Source organism: Ovis canadensis, chromosome 20, assembly GCF_042477335.2.
Source record: "Ovis canadensis isolate MfBH-ARS-UI-01 breed Bighorn chromosome 20, ARS-UI_OviCan_v2, whole genome shotgun sequence".
NCBI lineage: Eukaryota > Metazoa > Chordata > Mammalia > Artiodactyla > Bovidae > Ovis > Ovis canadensis.
In genome coordinates this window covers 24,011,693-24,034,816 of record NC_091264.1, presented here as the reverse complement: position 1 = coordinate 24,034,816, position 23,124 = coordinate 24,011,693, and the positions used below count along the sequence as shown (strand labels likewise).

The window sequence follows — 23,124 nt, the reverse complement described above, 5'->3', positions numbered from 1 at the left end:
GAAGAAAGGTAGAAAAAGAACAGTAAATTGTTGATAATTGTAAAAGTTAGATCTTGGGTGGATGGGGGCTCATTACACTATTCTCTCATTATACTATTTAGTGTATGTCTGAAAATTTCCATAATGAAAAGTTTCTAATTTTTAATTAAAAGGTGATCTGGATCCATTGACACTTGGAAATAATAGGACCCAAAGCAACTAACCTCTGTCCTGAAGCGAGGGCAATGGGAGACTGTCCATTGGGCGGCCGAGGCTCCTCACAGGTCTTCATCTCCACCTCTACCTTATCCAGACACTGAAATAAAAGCCATGGAGACCTAAGCATCTGCACGAAGCCCCACACAGCACAGGCTGTCTTATCCATCTCTGAGCTCCAGCACCCAGCTGAGTGCTGTGTCCACGGTGGACCAACAATGAATGTTACTCAAATGAATGAACGAACAAAGTAAAATATAAAGAGAGGCCTCATCTTCCCCATTCCATTTCTATTAATAGCAGAACTCCATGACAAGCATGGGATTAGCTCACAGAAATGAAAACATAAGTCCAAGTTATAGAGATATTACTATTCCTGGGGATTCCAGTCCTTGGGAGATATATATATATATATATATATATGTATGTATGTATGTATCAGTTTCCCAAGGCCTTTTAGCTGAGAATCACCCAACAGTCAACATGAATAAATTTCTAATAATTCCTCCAACAGAAATCCAAAGGAAATGTAAAGATAGAAGCTGGACAGCAAAACTTGTTATAAAAAATAAAATTCAAAGCAAAACCAACTCAGGACTTGTGTCTCAGAGCTACTTGCCCTACTGCACAGCAGTTCTAGAAAAAACACAGACAACAGTCACCCCATCTCACATAGGAGCTCACAAGCCAGATGGAAGCACCCACACTCCCAGAAGGGACAGCCTATCAAACTCCTCCCCATCTTCTCTCAGCTCCTTTACAACCTTACCCCCACCTCCCCCATTTGATCACTTGCAATCAAGAAAGGCCATTACCAAGCAAATTGGGTGTGTCTTCAACTTTGTCCACTGGATCTGAAAGAGGAAAGCAAAGACTCAGGGCTATGGGAGGTACCCCTCATGAGGGCAGGCCTGCTGGCCAAAGAGAGCAGCAGCCTTCTGCCCGCATTCTCACCCGGATCGAGGCCCTGTTGCAGTAGACCCGAGTGATGGCTAGCCAGGTGGGGAGCTCCAGCACATTCTGCAGAACCTCTTCATCCAGCTCCAGACTGGTCAGCTGACCCTCCCCTTTCAGGGTGCTCAGATTGATTTTGTCCGGGGAAAGATTTTTAGTGAACCTGAAAAAAGTGATGGTAAGCAGCTATTATTTCCATGGAAATCTGCAAATGAGCATTATAACCAAATAACACGTCTCGATATGGAGAAATGAGAAAGTTAAAGAACAAATGTGGACTAACAACCACACTATCTCCAGACAGTGAACTCAAGAACCTACGATAACAATTCTGGAGAAACTGTTATAGCCTTTGATATAATTCCCATACAAAACCAGAACAACCACATAGCAGCTTAACAGCTCATGGTTTAGTTGATAAGTTGTGTATGACTCTTCTTACAACCCCATGGACTGCAGCCTGCCAGGCTCCTCTGTCCATAGAACTTCCCAGGCTAGAATACTGGAGTGGGTTGCCATTTCCTTCTCCAGGGGATCTTCCTAACCCAGGGACCAAACCTGGACCTCCGTGATTGCAGGCATTCTTTACCAACTGAGCCACCAGGGAAGCCCTTGAATAACATTAAAAACAAAACTATAAGATAAAGCATCCTCATAAACCCCCATATACAAGCAGGAGGGGAAAACCATTAACAGCCATAAGACACAAGTGCTCTAAGTAGTTGTGCAGATCATCAAAGAGGAAAACAACAGGGTACCAAACAAATCAGAGAACAGAAGGACCCCAGGATGACCAAATACTCAGCGAAGAGCAATGTGGACCAATTGGAGAAAAGCAATGGAAGCTGGAGGGGTTTGGGCAAAAGGCCCAAATGAGCCGAAGCAATCTAACCCTATAAACTCATGGAAGTCACCAAGGCTCCTTCCTAAGATGGGTCCCCACACTGAGAAAAACTTCCGGGAGAGGAATCCAAACTAAGCAAGACAGAAATGAAGAAAACAGATAGTCCAAATAAAAGTTGGGCAGGGGGTCAGTGGGTTGGGGGGGTAACAGACCAGGAGGTATCAGAAAGCAAGTCATTATATTTTTAAACTCTATTTGAAACAACAGAAGAGGGAATTCTATGAGGTTAGGATATAAAACAGTAACAGATTACTTACTGGCTTGTTAAGTAGGGTAAAGCAAAACTCCAGATCCTTACATATACCTTTACTGATGTGAAAAAAGAACACAACCATTTACGGCCTTGCCAAAGGGACTGAACCTGAATGTCATCACACCACTGGGTCCTGTTGCTCATTTGCAGGAAATACAAAGGAAAACTGCTGAACTGTACCCTAAGTGTGCAATCAGCAGAATCCAGGCCATGGGAAACTCTATACGTCAAGGGGCCTGCTGCTGCTGCTGCTGCTGCTGCTAAGTCGCTTCAGTAGTGTCCAACTCTGTGTGATCCCATGGACTGCAGCCTACCAGGCTCCTCCGTCCACGGGATTTTCCAGGCAAGAGCACTGGAGTGGGTTGCCATTTCCTTCTCCAATGCATGAAAGTGAAAAGTGAAAGTGAAGCCGCTCAGTCATGTCCAACTCTTCACAACCCCAGGGACTGCAGCCTACCAGGCTCCTCCGTCCATGGGATTTTCCAGGCAAGAGCACTGGAGTGGGGTGCCATCACCTCCTCCATCAAGGGGCCTGGACATAAACAATTCACACAGGCCTGTCCTCTCACTGTCTCACAGTGAATCCCTTCACCTCCTGCCGATGACACCAATTGTATTGCCTATCCTGTTCCTGATGCCAAATGTCTTGCTGTTCACACTGTTCGCTGAACCCAGTGCAGGCAAGGCACAAGCTAAGAGGCTGGAAGAAGACTCAAGGGGCTGTAGGAACTGCAGGCACGTTTATTCTCTCCTGACTGGCATGGCAGCCATAATGCAGCCTCTCTCCTGGCTGACGCAGCAGCAGTAGCAGCAGCCACAACATAACCATAGCGTAGCCATAACCTAACTTCATATAGCGTTTAACTACGATGCCGCTCCGATGCAGAAGCAATGCAGCGGCAGCCAGGGCCTTCCTGGCGGGGCTCAGTACAGGCTACCGCATCAAGCAGCCCGCGACCAAGCGAGTACCTCGTGACCTGCATGCGCAGTGCCTAAGTGGCCTCAGCTGTCACACAGCCCTGCGGAGTCACTGTTTGCAGCACATGGGGTGAGAGGCGTGAGAGCGTGGGGCCAGAGAGCCTGGCCAGCGCCATCCTGCCCCACACACGCTGTCTCCAGCCCTCGCGCCTATGCTCTCGCCACCCACCCCTCTTCCTGGAGCACCTTCACCATGATTTGCCATTGAAGACTCAACTCTGACTTCTCACTGAGACCTTCTTTCCTTAACTGCTTCAAAGTTAAACTTCACGTTAAACTCGTACCTTCTACATCCCTGGAATCTGTAACACACATTTAGGTCATCATCAGAGAGGGTCTTGGGTGTTCTCTCATTTTCTCATATGTAACCACTGCTATGCAGTTACGTATTAAGCCCTGTGAGGTCAGGGCTGAGTGTTAGCCACCCCTCCTGATAACATGGTTACCTGACAGAAGACCAGGGTTCCTGGATACCTTGTAGCCAACTGCCCTGCTGACTGACTGCTCCCAGCTCCCTTCTCTCATCTGTTGGCTGGATCAACTTCAGGCCAGGTCCTCCCAGCATAAGCCCTGCATGACCAACTGTCTGACGAATCTCACCTGTGTAAGTTCTCACTGCTGTTGCCTCTCCCAGTTACTCTTTTCTCGCCAATAATGAATTCCACTTCTCCCTCCATCTGTAACTATACTTAGCCCTTGCACATATTAGATGCTAATAGTTGAATTTATAGAGTTACATGTTGTATACCAACTTTTTTTCCCACACACATCCTTTCCGTTCTATTAAGCTGTGTTTCAGTGTTTTTAGTTTCCCTTGAACCCTAAAATCATGACTGGCAAGAGTTTTATCTCTACACTTTTGTTTCATGGTGACTAACATGGTACTATGTAAAAGGGCTCTGTAACAGTTTTTTAAATGATAGTAAAAAAAATTAGAAGTTTAAAAACACACAGTACTGTATGATATTAAGAGACACATAGAAATGCACTCGCATGACAACAAATTATGGAAAGTGCTTGCCTGGGACATGGGGAGGGGTCCACAGGAAGTGTCGCCTGTACGGTCAGAGCTTATTTCTCAAGTTGGGAGGTAACTGCATGGCTCCTCACTATATTACTGTTTATACCTTTCTGTATGGCAAATATTTTACAATAAATCTACCTAAGATTTCTAGCAGTGACCTACTGTATATATATACTGTTGGGAGAGCTACTCCTCCATGGGTCTCTCACATTCCTGCATGTCTTGTTGGGTAAGAAAAACACAAAACCCATGACCCTGCCCACTCCTCACCCAAGCCCCTTCTCAGGGCTGTGTTAGGAGAGAGCAGCTTTGAGGGATGATGCGATGTTCCTCTCCAGTACAAAGGACGGGCTTGCTTACTATGTACTACGAAAGCAATGTATTCCCCAAACTCAGGGCCCCACTGCCATAGCGCACGCACAGGCATCCAGCTGGGCCCGTTCATACCACTCCTGTGGCACCTGCGGGGCACAAGGGGAGCCAGCGCAAGCCTACGTTTACACTGCTTGCAGGGCCGTGACCAATAAAGTCCTTTCTCTCTGGCCCAGAAGTCTTGTGCTTGGCCAGCAACCACGGGCCGGGTGGGCTATTAGCATCTAAACAGGGGGAAATAAAATCCTAGCCCTTTACACACACTTTTACTGACTTTAATTCGTAAAAAAAATTTAATCAACAGTTACTGAGTATGAATCTATATTATTCTCTGAACTAAAAAAATAAGTTTTCTATTATGACTCTTGTTCTCTGAAAACTAACTTGCCACAGAGGGAAAGAGAATTCCTCTTTTCCTATAAAGCATGGCCACCTACGAGGAAACAGGACTGGGTGTGAAAGAGAAAAAGAGAACAATTCAAAGTACTTTCACTACGTAAAACAACTGAAAGTAAAGGAAGACACAGCACAACCCCCCGAGGAACCAAGAGGAAACAGTCTTGAAAGTTGGAAAGAAAAGCAGAAAACAGAACTCAACATTATTTACATAGAATCGCTAGGTACCAGGTGGCTTTCTTTTTCAAGCCCCTTTTGTATTTAAATAAGATATTATAATTATTTCCTTCCAGCACCCTTCCTTTACTCTTAAGTATTCAGCGAAGCCACCTCAGCTTAAAATGGGGGTGGGGCACCCTTCAGAAGAAGCTAATTCTTGAAGACATAAAATTAACTTTGAGGGCTGTATGTCTCCTCTCTCTTCTGCACAGACTCTGATAAGACCCCACCTCCCCACCTCACCTAAGAATCATGGTAGGAGCAAGACAGGGTAAGGATCCTTTTAATATACAGGAGCCGGGAGGAAAGGCTAAGAATCACTAAGATAAGCTAATTTTGCATCTGATAAAAAGCTATTTTCAAGAAAAGTGACAGAAACTTTTTCAAGTATGTTTCTCTCTGAAAAGAGGAACATACTTCAAATAAAACGAAACAAACACAGACAAGAATAAGTTATACTGCTTATTAGCACTGACATTCTCAGAGTGCCTATACTAAACAGGTACCATGTATCTATGCAAAACCTAATCTTATTTGTGTGCTCAGCTGCTCAGTCATGTTTGACTCTTTGTGACTCCCTGACTGTAGCCTGCTAGGCTCCTGTGTCCACGGAATTTCCCAGGCAAGAACACTGGAGTGGGTTGCCATTTCCTACTGCCGAGGTTCTTCCCGAGCCAGGGATCAAATCCATGTCTCTGGTGCTTCTGCATTGGTAAGCAGATTCTTTACCACCAAAACACCTGGGAAGCTCAACATTATCTACAGCTCTATAAAAAATAAACATAATTTTTCATTTTTTCAAGCCTTAAAACATTTTTTTAAGTACATTTTACTTTGTACCAAGCACTCTGAAAAGGAACATTATCTCAATTAATCTTCCCAATACCCCATATGAAATATGCATCATTATCCCCATTTTAAAGAAAAAGAACATAAGGTTCAGATATAAAGTCATTTGCCCAAGGTGAACAGGGCAGGAAGAGGCAGAGCATGAACCCAGCTCTACTCACTGGACTCTCTTCTACTAACATCTTCGCTTAGTAACATATTCCTTCAAAACACATCTGGCACAGAATAAATTTATAAGCTATCTCAGAAATGGTAAGAAGACATCCTTTCCCTGTTTACAAACTACCATGGCTGTTTAGCTGCTTAACCTGTATAAGAAGAAAAAAAATTTTTTGTGGGGGGAGAAGCGGATAAAGTTACAGTGTACCTCCATCAAAGACCTTTCTGCACTTCACCCACTCAATCAGATTAATAAAACCTTTCTTGAGTATGCCCAGAGCTAAGTCACCAGCATTCTAGCGGTAACGCCCAATCTCTACCAAGACACTGACAAGGGACCACAGAGGTTACTGTGCTATCAGCTCTGTGATCAAACATGCAAGTAAGTCAGTAAGCATCAAAAACTGAACAAACAAAACGACCCAGAGTTCTTTAGTTATGCTCTAAGGACTGCTGACAGTACAGGCAGGTTTGCTGGACCACCAGGGGCTGTTCTCCCGTAATAGTGATAATGATATACATTTGTTTCGTTTTTTATCAATCAACTTTTAGGAGACAACAAAAAAACAGATATTACCTAACTGCTTCTCAAAAATGCAGTAAGAATTTCTCAACTGATTTTGCCTGTATTTTATCATAATAACAAAGAATAGCTAAAAAGATGATCCATGGGTCCAGTCATTATCAGGGAGGTTTGTGGAAGTCTGCTCAACCAAGGAAACCGCTGACCTGAAATCTAATCTCAAACAATCCAACAATCTCTGGCACAAATTTCATTCAGTATTGTGCTCCTTATCCACAATGATATCACTGAGTCCAAAGGTGGCTGAAAAGGCTAATGGAAGCCTGCTATTTATTGCACTCCAAGAATGTGGGAAAACATTTTCTGGCCATCTGTTACTGTTACAAAGCATAGAGGCTAAGATGAAATCAAGATGGAAAAACAGACTTGGGTCAAGTTTCATTTCTCCCAGAGCACTGCAATTTGCTGAAGAGACAGCAGACAAAGGCATCCCAGACATCTCTATGAAAATAGACCACAATGTTGGGAAGTGACAATTCTTAGATTTGGAGAGTCGCAGAATTTCATAGCTAGAAAGGCATCTTAACTACTCTCAGTCCAAGCCTATAATTTGCAAGTGGAAAAAAAAAAAAACCTGCAGTATCTATTTAAAATGTACTGTTTTTAAGTATATTCACATAGATGCAAAACCATAGCCTTAATCAAGTTTAGAACATTTTCACTACCCCCAAGGAAAAACAAAACCAAAACCAACGCTGCAGCTATCATTCCTAATCTCCCCTTGCCTCCCAAAGCTAGACAACTAGCTAGACAACTGTCCTTCTATTTGCTGTCTCTATAAACTTGCCTATTCTGGACACTTAATAAAAAGGGAATCGTAAAATATGTGGTCTCTGTGACTAGCTTCTTTCACTCCGTGTATTGTTTTCAAAGTTCATCCATGTTGTAACATGAATCAGCACTTTGTCCTTTTTAATATAGCCAAGAATATTCCATTGTATGAATATATCACATTTTGCTTCCCCATTATCAGTTGATAGACATGTGGGTTATTTCCACTTATGGAATACTATGAATAATGCTACTATGAAAATGCAAGTACAAGTTTTTGTGTGGACTTAACAACTTTATTTCTTTTATATATACACTTAGGAGAATTGCTGGTTCAAATGGTAACTGTTTTACTTTTTAAGTAATTGCTACATTGTTTTTCAAAGTGGCTTTTCAATTCTGCAATCCCACCAGCAGTATTTGAGAGTTCTAACTTCCCCACATCCTCATCATCACTTGTTGTCATATTTTTTTTTGTTATCGACATCCTAGTAGCCATTGTGGTTCTGATTTCCACTTCCCTGATGGTCTCATGATGTTGAATATCTTTCTGTGTGTATGTGGCCATTGGCGTATCTTAAAGAAATATCTATTTAGACACTTTGCCCATTTTGAACTTGGTTACTTGTTCTTTTATTTAGTTGTCAGCCATTATTTCTTCAAAGAAAACTTGTCTTGTGTTAGTTATCTACTATAGCGTAATAAACCACTCTTAGTGTTATAAAACAGAAAGCATTTTATTAAGTTCACATATTCTGCACACTAGAAATCTATTCATGAAATAACTGGGATTGCTTTTCTCTGATTCGTGCATCAGAAAAACCAGGGAGCTCCTGGACTCCAAGCACCTATATTTTAATATTGTTCCATAGTCACCAAGGCTCTGCTTTTGTTTTTCAATCTTTTCTGTTCTTCAGAGTAGATAATTTCTATTCCTCTATTTTCAAGTTCACTGACCATTTCTTTAGCCATCTCCAACCTGCTGCTGAGAATCAACTTTTCATTTCAGATACTGTACTTTTAAGTTCTAGATTTTATATTTTTGTTTATATATATATGTATATATATAATCCATTTCTCTGGGGAGAGTCTCCATTTGTTCATTACTACCAAGTTTGCTTTAAAGTCCTTATGTGGTGATTTCAACATCTGAGTCATCCTGGGATAATTTCTATTGACTGCCATTCTCTGGACAATGAGTCACAGAGCCATTCAGTTATTATCGTATACTAGACATTATGGAGATTCTGGATTCTGCCAATTTCCCTCCGAAGAATTTTGTTTTGTTGGGCAATCAACTCGGGCTAGATTCATACTCCAAACTCTGTCCTTTCTGTAGTGGATGAAGCTGAATTTCAGCTCAATTGTTTCAGCCTTCAACCATCGCCTTTTCCAAGCTCCATGGAGTCTCCCCCCATGCATGTCAAGGATTAAAGCAGATTTTAGGGCTTCTCCTTCTTTGTTCCCTTCTTTCTAAGATGCATCCTTTCATTTTCCTGTCTCTCTTATAGCCCTGAATTCTACCCTCTGACTCCCCAGGTAAGACTATGACTGAAGACTTTTGCTTGAGTGGGTGCTAACCATCACCCATCACAGTGTCCTCAGGCAAAAAAGCTATAGAAATGAGAATCTTACCTAGTATGATCCATATCTTTCAAGTCTTCTGTCAGTTTCGGCCTCATTTTATCACTCTTCAAGGTCTTCGAGTATTTGCTTTTTATATACTACCTTGAGTTCATAATTGTTACAAGAGGGAGGATTTGGTTGATATAAGATACTCCTATATTGTTAGAAATAGCTTTTCTGCTAGCTCTCATTATGTTCTCCCCAAGAGGCAACCATGATGTGAGTCACCAAAAATACATATGACTGGACGTGCACAAACACACCCTCTCAGAGCAGGGCAGTAAAGAGCAATAGATAAGTTATCTTCTTGGTCTGCTGGTGAAGTGCTTGTCATAAAATTGTAAAGCAATATAAAAAATGTACAAGGAAAAAATAACAGTTTCCACTATACAGAAGTAATTATATATGTATATAGACAGTAGCTGGGCTTTCTTAGAGACTAAACAACAATAGATAGTAGTTATATATGCAGACAGACAATTACTATATATATATATATATATATATCCTACTAAAATTGCTTCTTTCTTCAGTGAATGCCTTGGGCATTTTATAATGTCAGATTTTTTTAATTTTTTTTTTAATAATTAGAGAGTAAACCTATAAACAATACCTCTGTATAGATACACTACAATTTATTTAATAAAATCCCTACTGATTTATATTCATTTCATTAAATAGCCTTTTTCACCTGTTTGATTCCTTCTGTAGGATGAATTCATAGATGTGAAACTGCAGAGTCTACATTTTGACAGATATTGCCAAATTTCCTATCACAGACATGATATCGATTCACACTCTCAACAATTATAACCAATAGTTCTAATCTCCCCATACCAAGGGTAGCTTGGTCATTTGAAGCACTCCTATTTACCCTAATCCCCATCTCAGAATTTTGGATATTCTAGAGAGGCTCTCCTTCCTTAATTCCTAACAACAGTCCTGATGAACATTCTAATTCCCTCCTCTAAGCCTGAAGCCTTGCTAGTCTTGTTTAGCTGAAACACTAATAACTGGATCTGGTTTGATCCACTTTTCTTCTAGAGTTGAATATTTGTAAATTGGCCTGCTGGGGCTTCCCTAGTGTCTCAGACTGTAAGGAATCTGCCGGCAATTCAGAAAACCTGGGTTCGACTCCTGGGTTGGGAAGACACCCTGGAGAAGGGAATGGTAACCCCCTTCAGTATTCTTGCCTGGAGAATCCCATGGAGAGACGCGTCTAGTGGGCTTCAGTCCATGGGGTCACAAGAGTCGGATCCGACTGAGTGACTAACACAACAACAAACTGGCCCACTAGCAAAGTAAGACACGTTACCTATTGATTCCTCATCTAACTGCATGTTAACATATTTGACCACCACCTAGAATATGGCTGCAATTTCTTATTCATCATCTTTTCTACATACCTTTTTTTAGGCCATGTTATGTGCATGCAGGATCACAGTTCCCCGGTAAGGGATCAAACTCACACCACCTGCATTGAAAGCATGCAGTCTTAACCACTGGACCATCATGGAAGCCCCAACATACTCTAACTGATCATTCTAGAATTAGGACTGAGATGGGGGATCTTCATCAGCTGTAGTTCAGAGATAGTACCCTCTGCCCTCTCAATTAATTCTTCAACCACTCAGTCCCCATAGAGACTGGGTCCCAGGTTCTTTACCCTACACTGGTCTTAAAGATATTACACCTCATGACTAATGTTAGAAACATTTGTCATCCTAATATATTCCCCTTAATTTCCTTTACTTCCATGTCATGACAATTTTCAAAGTTAAATCAAGAGTAGGAATTAATGAATATTGTATTTCTAATTTCAAAACCTACACAGGCTCTTGGTTTCACCAAAGTGAAAGTGTACTTGCTAATGATCAGAAAAGGAAGGCCTATTCCACTAACGGGCATTGTTGGTTATTCACTATTGAATGAGAACAGATATTTCTTTGTGGTAAAGCCTTAAACAGCTATTTAGAGAAGTATAGCAGGCAGATTATCTAAGTTTTAAAAACTGCCCAAGGAGAAACTAAGGAAAAAGGAAAATCATACCATACACTGAGGGTGTCCTTACTTTTTAAGCACAACTGGCCCTAATTTTGACCAAAATATATGCTTATTTTAACAGGCATAGACTGCTCAAAGTGATTTCTTTCACATCTGATGGTGGAAGGAAAGCCCTGTCAAAACATTTGAGTCGTTTCCCCTACAGAGATTATTTAATAAACAAACACCTAAGATAGCTTCCCAGGTGGGGCGAGTGGTAAAGAATCCGCCTGCCAATGCAGGAGATGCAAGAGACGTGGGTTCAATCCTGGGGTCGGGAAGATCCCCTGGAGTAGGAAATGGAAGCTCACTGTAGTAGTCTTGCTTGGAAAATCCCACGGATGGAGGAGCCTGTTGGGCTACAGTCCAGGAGTCACAGAGTCGGACACGACTGAGTGCACGCGCACACACACACGTCACCACACCTAAGACAGCAGCACAGTCAACTAAGGGTTGGCAGGTTCAAGCCAAATAAAGTAACTGGAAGACACAATGAAGAGTTTAAAATACAAGCAAGGGTCTCTAGGGAGGACTATGAGCTCCTCAAGAGCTGGAACTGTATCACTTAGATCTCTGTCTAACTCAAAGCCCAGGATAAGGATGTTCAATTAAGGTCTACTGATATTAACAAGAAGCAAATAAATGACAATTGCCAAATAAGTGACATGAACTAAGGGGTATATCCAACAATCTAGCCATATTCTCTCACACATTGCAAATCAACTCTATGTCTGATTATCCAAACATGTTAAACCAGGTTTAAGAGTGTCATCTGTAAACACAAAAATAAATATAAGCTGTGAAGCTGAGGTTAGAAGGTACACACTTCCCATCTGCAATAATTAATAAGTGCCAGGTTTTTTAAAAGGAGAGAGGGAAAGAGATTAAGTATGTTCTGAAAGCTCTGTCTAAAAGCTGTTGTAATAAAACATGGTATCAGAAAATAAAAAAGATATTTCTCTGAGAACAAAAATCATTTTTAAAGTAAGAGCTAACATTTAATTTCTTACTCTATTCCAGGCACTGTCCTAAGCACTATCTTATACATTTTTAATTAATTTCTCTCAATGACCTCATGACATAAAAGACAGCCACTGTCTCCGATTTATACATGAGGAAACCCAAGTGTGGAAAGGTTAAATAATTTGTCCACGGTCACAGAGCTAGTGAGCTAGGATTCAAGATCAAGCAGTCTGGCTCAAAAACTTGCAGTCTTGCCTACACTAAACCATCTCTGTGACTTTAAACAAAGTCAAGAGTTAGAGAAGTTTAGAGAAGAGAAACTCTAAGTCCCTCAGACCCAGGTCAACGGCAACAGAGAACACGATGAGCCCTGTCCAGATGCTCTGGCGTAGATTTCCGGCCTCTACGACCTAGCCAGTATCCTCCCAGCTGTATTCCTTTAACCCACACTGCATGATGCAGAGCCACAGGTAGTCTCCTGAAACCACCTGTTGCTTCTCAGCCTCTGCCTGGCATCACCCTTCTGCCCCTGACTGACTGTGCCCTGCTGGCTCCACAGATACTTCTGAAGGCTTTACTGGGTCCAGTGTTCACAGGCCTATTTGTCTGTATAGGCAGGGAAGTCTCTGAGCAGGAATCTTGTCTCATTTGTCTCTGAGTTCCTGGTGCTTGGCATACAATGCAGGTGATCAAAAAGCTTCTGGAAAGAATTAATGAATAAATGGTTTCAGAATTAGAGTCCTCAAAGACAGCCCAGGGTCTGGGGCTAGCAGAAGGGGAGACCAGGCTCCATATCTGAATGGCTGAGGCTCCACCTGCAGCTGAATAGCCAACTCTCCTGCAACAAACCTTCCTCACAGAGGCACAGGAACCTCTCTTGAGGGTTCCGAGGACCTAGGAACCACAGCCAGCTCCACCTGCAAGCAAGGGATATCCTTCAATACACTGCCAGGCCTCTCCTTTCATATCAACCTCTGTCGAGACATTTCCTCAAATGAAACGAGCTCCTGAAACACTGCAGCCCCTTCCTTCACACAGGTTGGAAAAAAAAAAAAGAGAGAGAGAGAGAGAGACTGAGAAGAAAGAAAGAGAAAGAAAGAAAAACAGATTTCTCTTAGAAAAGGGAAACATATATTTTCAGCTCTGCCTGGGAAAGCACTCTACCAGATGGCAGGAGGAAGTTCAGCTAGAATGAACCGAGCCATCCCTAGTTGGAATGTCCACTTTTCAGAACACCTCGACTTTCAAATGACTCATAAACCGCTGCCCACACCCCTGCCCCATCCTCACTGCCATGGCAATTAGAAACCAGTTTCGGAAAATAAAAAACACACTTGGAGCTTCCAGAGTGTCTGCGGACTGAGGGGCTATGGAAGTGAGAGTGGCTTAGGGCAGCTGACCCTGTAGGGCATATCGTGAACTGGCGGTGAGCTAACTAGAATAGCATTCCTGCTCCCAAATATGTTCTCTATTCCTCCCCCAGACTTAGCTGAAATCATATATCCTAAAGAACAGGGAATTTAAGGGGAGAGGAAGGGGAGCAGAAAATACAGGCCTGGGGGTAGCAGGGTAAGGGAGCAGAGGCCTGAGGGGAGAATCGGGGCAGTGGGTGCGTGACAGAGGGGCCTCGGGAGGTGGGGAAGAGACATAAAGGAGAGCAGAGAGGGTGGATCGAGAGCAAACCAGCTGTTTCAGATTCTGGCCTAAGTTGGTGGTTTTCAGCCCTGATAGACTCAACTCTACGAGTGGTCTTGCCAAGAGTGACAACCTTCTCTAAAATAATGTTCAAAATAATCTTTCCCAAGCGTAGTTGCAGTCCTAGAACTTTCACTGTAGTTTAAAGCTGTGCAGGGAATTCCCTGGTGGTCCCTTCCTTCCACTGGTTAGGTCAGGACTCCATGCTTCCTTCCACTGCAGAGGTCATGGATTTCACTTTTGATGATGGAGGAACTAAGTTCCCACAAACTGCATGGAGCAGCCAAAAAAAAAAAAAAAAATTATGCAGTACTTTGTGTTTACATGTAAGTAGGTTCATATAATCTAAACAAGCAATTCACCTCTGTAAGCATCTAACAAACATTCAGAAGTCAAAAAGGACAAAGGACAAGGAGTTCCCTGGTTGCCTAGTGGTTAGAATCCTGGGCTTTCACTGCTGTGGCCGGGGTTCAATCCCTGGTCAGGGAACTGAGATCGAGTAAACCATTTGTTGTGGCCAAAAATATATAAATAAATTTTAAAAAGACAAAGGATAATCCTTCTTTGTATGAAACGATTCACCATACTGCATGACATCAGCATCTCCAGCCCACTCATTGGATGCTGGTCATATCCCTCAATCAGAACTGGAAAAAATGGCCTTAGGCCCTGCTGAGAAACAGTGATCTCAATGATCTAAAAGATCTTACTCCAAACTTTTTCTTCTCCTTCTTCTCTCCTCCCCCTTCACATGGTTCCCAAACAACCAAGACCCAGATGTCCATCTAGTGAGCTTATATTATAATCAACATACTATGGCTTTTATGGGATGAGAACCTATTCAACAGTTATAACACTATTTCTACTACTGAACCACAAACTCCACAAATTTCAAACTTAGAAATAAATTTTGAGAATATAACACTTCCATAAGTCAGAGACTTAAATACACTGACCTCTCACCATCAAAGTTCTCATTCTTTAAATGATGGGTTGACATCTAAGCTATATATCTCCAAGGCACTACAAAGACTCAGTATCCATGTAAAAGGATCATTGCTGTCGGCAAATAAAACAACATCAATCCAACACATCATTTATGATACATCTAGTCTTTATTTTACGGCAAGAAGGTACATACCTATCCTTTACCTAGACTGCTAATGTATATTATTTTTACACTTTAGTTTTTCCCTTTACTATAGATATTGATTGATTGATTCCACTGCTTGTACATATCAGGAAATGTTCCTTAGCTTCCATAATCAGTACCAGCGGCGCTTTCTTCACCACACACAGATAAAGGCCCCTCAGTGATACTGGGTGAACTGTATTCCCTGTCACCTGCTCCCCTACCCTCACCCTGCCCCAGTCTGAGGTTTCCGGAGTTACAACCACGCATTCGCACTCGACATACCTTCTCCTGCACCCACTTCACACACGCAAAACATCCTCAGACCCTCTGGTTTTCAAAGCAGTCAAGGGTCATAATCCCTGCCACAAGAAGGTCACACCCAAGTAATCATCGAGAATTAAGCTGCCCCCAAAAAAAGAACTTTTTTTTCCCCTTCAGTGATTCATGTCATACTTACAGATTATTTTCCAACCAGGTTTTATATTAGGTGCAGATAATTAAATGGCCTCTATTTTTTTTTCACTCTGAAAATATCGTATATAATTGTGCTATATTCTTAAACTCCAGATGAGTAAATCCTCTAAGGACCCAACCCAGTATATACATATCAGGTGTTTCACCTATTCTGAGGCCCAAGTTTACCTTGTAGTATGCCTCGGTAAGAAAAAAATGTCAAACAGGACCAGCCCTAGTTTTCTTCTCTGCTTAAGCAATGATGCAGAGCATTCATCTCTACTTCTCTGCATTAAAATGTCAAGAAACATAATTCTTACATGTCGAAAGAATTATTCATTTGGATGACCTCTCTCGAACAACTTTAATAAGTAGTAGTCGTCACTGTTGACTGAATTCTTTTTCAGTACCAGGCACTTTTATACATGGTTTCCAATCCTCAAGACAAGTATGCGTTATTATCCCCTATTTAACAGACAAGGAAACCGAAGCTTCAAGAAACTAAAAGACTTGCTGAACACCAGCTTACAAGTAGCAGAGTCAGACTGCACAGCCACCTTTCAGAATTCAAAGTGCTGGTTCTTTTCACTACAATAACATGCTGCTCAAAGCAGCTGATTTCATTATTTGTGAACCATACGTTAAGCTTTTTATGTCAGATACATATGACCACATTGCTTCGAAATCTGTATTGCTTATAAACACTGCTTTTTTTTAAGACACAAGACAACCACTTTAGGGTAAAAGAAAATCACCCTTGGAAAGGTATAAAGATCCTAAGACAAAAACTATTAAATTCAAATTTTAGTTTCTTTTTTAATTTTTATTTATTTATTTACTTTTAGTTTCTTTAGTAAAGATAAAAATCTATGCCAGGGCTTTCACTGCTGGGGCCTGAGTTTAACAGCTGGTCGGGGACCTGAGATCCCACAAGCCACGTGGCACATCTTTAAAAAAACAAAAGCCATGTCAGCGGGGTACTAAACTTACAGATCAGAAAGAAATTATTTAATATCCGGGGTAGTCTGAACGCCAAATATTTAACAAAAACTCAAACACCTAAAGAACAATCCCTCCTTTCTCTTAAGGTAAATGACTATTACTTTGACAGGGAGCAAAGCATCACATCCATTCCTAGTAAGAAATGTTATGGGTTAATGGTTACAAATTACCCTAATTATTTCCACTGAACCTGTCCAATTAGAACATTTTTTCAAAAAGTTCTTATGTTTCCAAGGTTCTGACATTTGCTTGTGACTAAAATTCACAAACAAACCAGAATTTGAAAATTAAACAAAGGCAAAAATAAAGGGGCCATCTGGTTTATCACAGATGAAGTAAAAATATTTCAAAACACACCCACCAGAATGGCTAAAATGAAAAAGATAAAAAATACAAAGTGTTATCAAGGATGGAGAACAACCAGAATTCTTATACACTTTCAGGGGAAGCGCAAACTGTATAGCCAGTTAGGGAAACTGTTTAGCAATATCTATTAAAATTTAACATACACATATCCCGTCACCCAGAAATTCCACTCTTAGGTATATCCACAACAGACACACTTATTCACCAAAGGATATGTACTAGACTCTTCCTAATAGCACTATTCAGCACAGCTCTGAACTGAGAAACTATACAAATATCCATCAACAGAAAAATGTACAAATAAATTTAAGTATATTAATAGAATAATAGCAATAAAAACAGAAAATCTACAAATTGAAACAACAGAGATTAACCTCACAAAAACAATGTTGAGCTAAAGAAGCCAGGCATGAAAGTATATATTCTGTGATCCCATTTATATAAAGTAGAAATAAAGACAAAACTAATCTTTGCTGTTAGAAGTCAGGACAGTGGCTAGAGGCAATGATGGGGGGGACTCAGGGAGCTCCTTGGTGCTGGTCAATATTCTCCTCCTTCACATGGTGCTGGTTGTCCAATCTGAAATACTCAGTAGATGAGATGCATTAGAGCAGTAGAGAGATGAAGGAGCCTGGCTCTGGAATGGGAGTGACTGTGTTAGGATCTCAGTCCCACCACTTACTGATATAGGGCAAGTTATTTAACTGCTGTGTCTCCTTTATTTCTTCATCTATAAAATGGGCCTAATGTCTCCTTCACATGGTTAGGCTGAGGATTAAATCATCATAAGACATGTAAAGTGCTTATTCTCACAACTGGCTATTACTATTAAATATTTGCTAAGTCAATAAAAGTGCTTCTTCAGAAGCAAGACAAGATGAGGAAGAAAACAAAAGATGTATATGATTGCACTATTACCAGAAAATGTACAAAATAATTATTCAGGAAATGAAGATGATAATAAGTAAGGCCTAATCCAAAGGAGTGTGACTTGGAAGCTGAGACAAGCCCTACCCACACAAACCTTTACCTAAACAGACCCTAAGCAGGCAGTCAGCCTCCGAGTGGGCAACTCCAGCAGTCCACCGGGGACGGGCCATGAGGTTTCTCCAGGATGAGGGGGCATTGATCAGGATCTAAGAAAGCTGAGCTCACAGTCAGGTTCTCTTATTCTCCGAAAGGACTCTGAACTCTTCTAAATTTCTGATTTCACCTAACGCTTATGTTTTGTAAACTACCTATCGTGTTATCAGCCATGTCTCTGTCACTTGGAGTCACATTTCCTGCAGCCATTTAGAGTAAATAATTAAGATTTCTGCTGACTTTCTAACAGAGCCAGTTGAGTGAGTTGCAGTCACCTATACCATGGACGTGTCCCTAACTTCTCTGGCCATGTTATGACAGCTACTCTTCATTAAACTCTACTTTCATGCCAGGCACTATAATAAAGACTTTATCCCCACTTTCTCAAAAAATTCTGCTAAGTATTTAGTATTGTCTCTTATTCTCATCTTTTACAGATAAGAAAACTAAGGCTTAGAAAGGCTGCCCTGTATTACTAAGTGGCAGAGTAGGAAGATGAATCTAGCTTGTCTGGCCCCAGAGAAAACTCCTTTCCATGAGCAATAGTCCTTTGACTTACTTTGCAATCCATCATATTTCTTCCTATTTGTACAACAAAAGGTCATTAGCTAAGGGGATCTAAAATAAGAATAATCTAATTCAGTGAAAAATCAATTTAGGGTATTTTTTAAATTAATGTTTTTGTTCTAAGTAAAAATCTCCTCCTGGGTTTATTTAAATAAACACTGAACATAAAAGCTATTTGTATTATACAGCAGTTACCCAAATCATAGGTTAAAGCCCTTAAAAGAGAATTATACTTCTTCCCTACTGAATCCCCAGCACCCAGCTCAGTGCCTGGCCTAGAGTAGGATCTGGAAAATCACCTCCTTCAAATCTTATTTATCAGAATAGTCTACTGATAAGTAAGATGCATTCCAACAAGACACTTTAATATGCAAAACTTCATGAGCAAAATGAAACACAATATAGGAGTCACTGGGATATCCTTCCTGCTGTAGGATACTCCTCCAGGTCAAGCAGCACTGTCATCATCAGCAACAAGTAATCGTTAAACACCTACAAATATTTATTTAATATAGTAACCCAGTATCCCAACTCTCCTCTCTTTCCTCATCAGGTTTGGCAAGCCACAGAAATTATAGTTCCTCTCCAAGCATGCCAGGCTCTAGATGTGTAGTAGAAACCATACAGAGACACAAATATTACATGTGATTAAGGAAGCTTTTCCAAGTTAAATCAACAGGAAGGCCTCAGGAGTTTGACCTTTCCCCAAGTCAGACCTACATCCTAGCAAAAAAGGCAGCCCTGAATAACCTTCCACCCTACTTCTCGGTCAACCACACAACCATGAGGAAACAAGAAATTTCTACCAATGTCTAACACCTATTCCTACTTCATCTAAAAGAGATACTTTGTTCACTAAGGAGTCACTGAATATGTCAGCATATACTATTAAAATTTTTCTTTAAAAATTCTATCTTCTTAGAGATAGCACAGACTATGAGTGGATCATATTACAGCAAAAGTGTACCAGAATCAGGAAGCAGGATTGTACCAGAAATGTACCAGAATTGGGAAGCCAGGTTCTATTTCTCTACCCATTTTTGGGCCACTCCATGGGGCTTGCGGGATCCTAGTTCCCTGACTGGGGGTTGAACCCACGCCCTTGGCAGTGAAAGCAGAGTCCTCACCCCTGGATCGTGAGGGAACTCCCTCTATTTCTCTACTGTACCTTCCACCACAACTTAAGCAAGTCACTTATCCTTCTAGGCTTTAGCTTCCTCAGTCATAAAATGAGAGGCTGAACTAGTCAGGGGTTATTCAGGGCATTCACTCAAGATGTCTTAAGAGCTCACGGCGTATTTTAAGGGATTCTTAACTTTCCCCACCATGGGAACTTATATAAAAAATTATCTGTTCGCATATGTGGATTTTTCTGGAAAAGTCTATGGCTTATATCAAACCATCACACAAGTTGTGGCCTCCCAAATAACCACATCGCATGCTTTATTGAACACTTAACTAGGCACTGAGCACTGCCCTAAGCCCTTGTGTATTAACTCATGTAACCCTCACAATAACCCTTTGAGTTAGATACTACTATTATCCTCATTTTATAGTTAAAGAAAGTAAACCAAAATCAGCCTGACTTCTTAAACACAATGCTATGTTAGGTAAGATCATCTCTAAACCCAAAAATTGTCTGATTCTGTGCTCATTCAAATTAATGGTTTCCCTTCAGTTAAATTTTCCGCCTCATTCACAATCATTAGTCGTACACATGTCTTTACACAGAGCAAGCAAATTCATGGCACACCCAAATGAATGTTACCTGAGAAAGAATATACTAGGGAATTAACCCAAGTAGAGGATCGAAAGGCACCTTCCAACTCCAGCCTCTAAAGTGCTTTTACTTTAAAACATGGTGTGGTGATTAGCCAAGAGATGAATCTGAATCTAATTACTAATTAAAGTCTAAAATCAAAATAACAGTAAATTGGCCAAAGTGTCCGCCAGAAGAGAGGATGCAGTGCCAACGACAGTGTCTCACACAGCACTCACCAAGGCAATGAGAAGAGCAGAAAAGAAAGGAGAGCAAGGCCTGGGGTCCGTGGTGACTGGCTCCTCCCTCTGCTCCCTCCTCCTCAAAACCACTGACTACTGCGGAGCCAAAGACTGGATCACCCTCCACGTGAGAGACGACTGTCTAAAGGTATCGCTAAGCCCTGTCCGGAATAAGGAATGAAAACGAAGTGAAAGGCCAGCTTCTGATTTTTCTGGACACCAGTTCTGACAAGCTGCAATCCTAACTCAGGGGTCAGCAGTCACCCAGTTACAAGCGAACAGTTTGGCGTGCCACCCAGCTCGGGTCCAAACGACTCGGCGGACATAACATTGCTTTGATGGCTGCAAAGCAGAAGTGGGCGTCGTTAGTTCTTTTCACAGGCTGTCCAAATATCCTCCATATCTTAAAGAGAAGGCTGTTGAAACTTTATGCCCAACTCTCATGCCCTTTCTCCATTTAGTCTGTGTTAATTGAGAAGAGAAGCCCCGGGAGGGGAAAAGGAGATTAGAGGAACGGCCTGGGCGCAAGGATTAGATCTTTTTCGCGAGTGATGCAACAGGGTCAGCCAGACGACGAAGACAAGGAGCTGGGAGCTTCTTGGGGGAGAAAAACCAGTATCGCGGGTGGGAATCTCAGCGGTGGATGGGTTTTGAAGGACTAGGGAACGGGGTCATTTTTAAGTGAGTGGCCGGGGTTGAGGGATCTAGTACGGAGCAGAAGGCGGAAGACGAAGACCGAGGAGCGGGCAGGTGGGCGGGTAAAGAGGCGGGCAGACGGCCCCGAGGGAGGGGCAGAGCGCGGAGAAGACGCCGCGGCGCGGGCAGGAAAGAGGGGGAACCGCGGGGGCCACGGGGGCCGGGCAGACGGCCCGGGGCGGGGGGCATGCAAGGGGCAGCGGGGCGACCTGCCCGGCGGTGTGGGAACTGAGGTGCGCGCGGCCGGTCAGGAGATCCTTGCGGTCGGGGGGGCCAGGGGCTCTTCCGATAGGAAGGCGGGCCTGGGCACCCGCGCCGGGGCAGGGGCGCCGGGCCCCCAGGGCCCAGGGCCAGCGCAGAGCAGCGCGGTGACAACGGTCGCGGCCCCCGGTGCGGGCTGTCCGGCTCGAGCTGAGGCGGGGACCGCCGCCGAGTCCTGGCCCCGGGGCTGAAGAGAGGGAGGCCGGCCCTCTCTTAGGGAGGAGGGTCGAAGGGGACGAGGACGGGCCCGGGACGGCCGGGGCCGGCGCTGGCGCTCTCACCGGGACAGGTGCTTCAGGATCTGCTTCTTAATGAGCCCGGCCATGCCGGAGCCGCGGCCCGCGCGGAAGGCGGGCGGGCGGCTGTGGCCTCCTCAGCCGCGAGGGAGACGCGCGGCCCCTCACCTCGCCGCGGCGCGGGGACCGGATGCCGCCGCCGCTGCCGCCGCCATGGCGCTCTCCAACCCCTGCCCCGGCGCCCGGAGCTCCGCCGCGATCCCACCCACCCGCGCGGCGACGCGGAGATCGCGCGCCGCCAGCCCGGATCCGCCGCGGTCCCGGGCGCGCGCGGCGGGAGGAGGGGCGCGCGCGGCGGGAGCAGGGACGCGCGCGGCGAGAGGCGGGGCGGGCGGGCTCCGGGCTCCCTCTCTCACTCAGCGCCGCCTGCCGCCTCTCAGCCAAGAGAGATCTGAAAGGCTTCGCCTGTCAACTGCCGGAGTTTCACACCTGGGCTGTCGCCTTGAATCGGGGAAAAGCGGCGTTGTCTCTAATTTTTTTTTTTTTTTGCGGGAATTCACTAGATAATTGCATATTTCGCGGTCCACCTCTCTCATTCATTTCACTCACACGTTCACTCATTAGTTGAACACCAGCCAACTGTACTCCAGGAACCGAGCCGGGGAGTGAAGAGTAGGTTTAAAGACCTCGCAGGACCATAGTACCACGGCACTCTGCTGCTTTGTGCTGAAGAGTGACAGGGGGACGCCTCGTCATCCTCTTTGTGCCCCTCTTAGCCTCCATCTAGTTAACCAGCGGATAAATGTTTACTCAGCCCGTACGAAGTGCACTGCAGAGGCTCCCATTCCCAAATGCTGGGGGCAGCACAAAAGGAGGCGGTAACTTTAAATGACCAAGTACTTCAGAGGTCGCTTTTTTTTACAAAGAAGGAAACTGAAGCCCAGGGAAATAGCTGAAAGAGCTTATTTAAGGTCACAGCTACCTAGAGAGAAACAAGAGGCTAGAACCCAAGTGTTCTCTCAGTCCAGTACTACTTCCCCCCTATTTCACCCATTCGCCTAGATTCTGGCAAAGGTGAGAAGGTGGCCGTTTTCAGGACTTACACCTTCAAGCAAAAATCTGAACAAAATACTCTCCGAGACAGGCTTATAGGAAATCTGGACACCAGTTAAGTTTATTCGTTCTTGTAAACACATAATACATGTTCAGTTCAGTTCAGTCGCTCAGTCGTGTCCGACTCTTTGCGACCCCATGAATCACAGCACGCCAGGCCTCCCTGTCCATCACTAACTCCCGGAGTTCAGTCAGAGTCCGGTCCATCAAGTCAGTGATGCCATCCA

At 43.2% G+C, this 23,124-nt stretch overlaps 1 protein-coding gene across 4 annotated transcripts in view; it reads right to left on the bottom strand.

Annotated features, from left to right (window-relative positions):
- BLTP3A (bridge-like lipid transfer protein family member 3A) overlaps positions 1 to 22,110 on the bottom strand; it is a 72,950-nt gene extending 50,840 nt beyond the window's left edge. The window contains exons 1-4 of one of the 4 annotated variants that reach the window (XM_069564148.1): positions 21,953 to 22,110; positions 1,150 to 1,312; positions 1,011 to 1,049; positions 204 to 295 (exon numbers count right to left, since the gene is read on the bottom strand). In XM_069564148.1, coding sequence (XP_069420249.1) covers positions 204 to 295; positions 1,011 to 1,049; positions 1,150 to 1,312; positions 21,953 to 21,999 — 341 coding nt within the window. In that variant the 5' untranslated portion in view covers positions 22,000 to 22,110. Of the gene's footprint in view, positions 1 to 203; positions 296 to 1,010; positions 1,050 to 1,149; positions 1,313 to 2,310; positions 2,561 to 21,829 lie in introns of those variants that run through there. The other 3 variants (XM_069564149.1, XM_069564151.1, XM_069564150.1) reach the window with 3 other exon arrangements.
- Between the last annotated feature and the right edge of the window lie 1,014 nt (positions 22,111 to 23,124).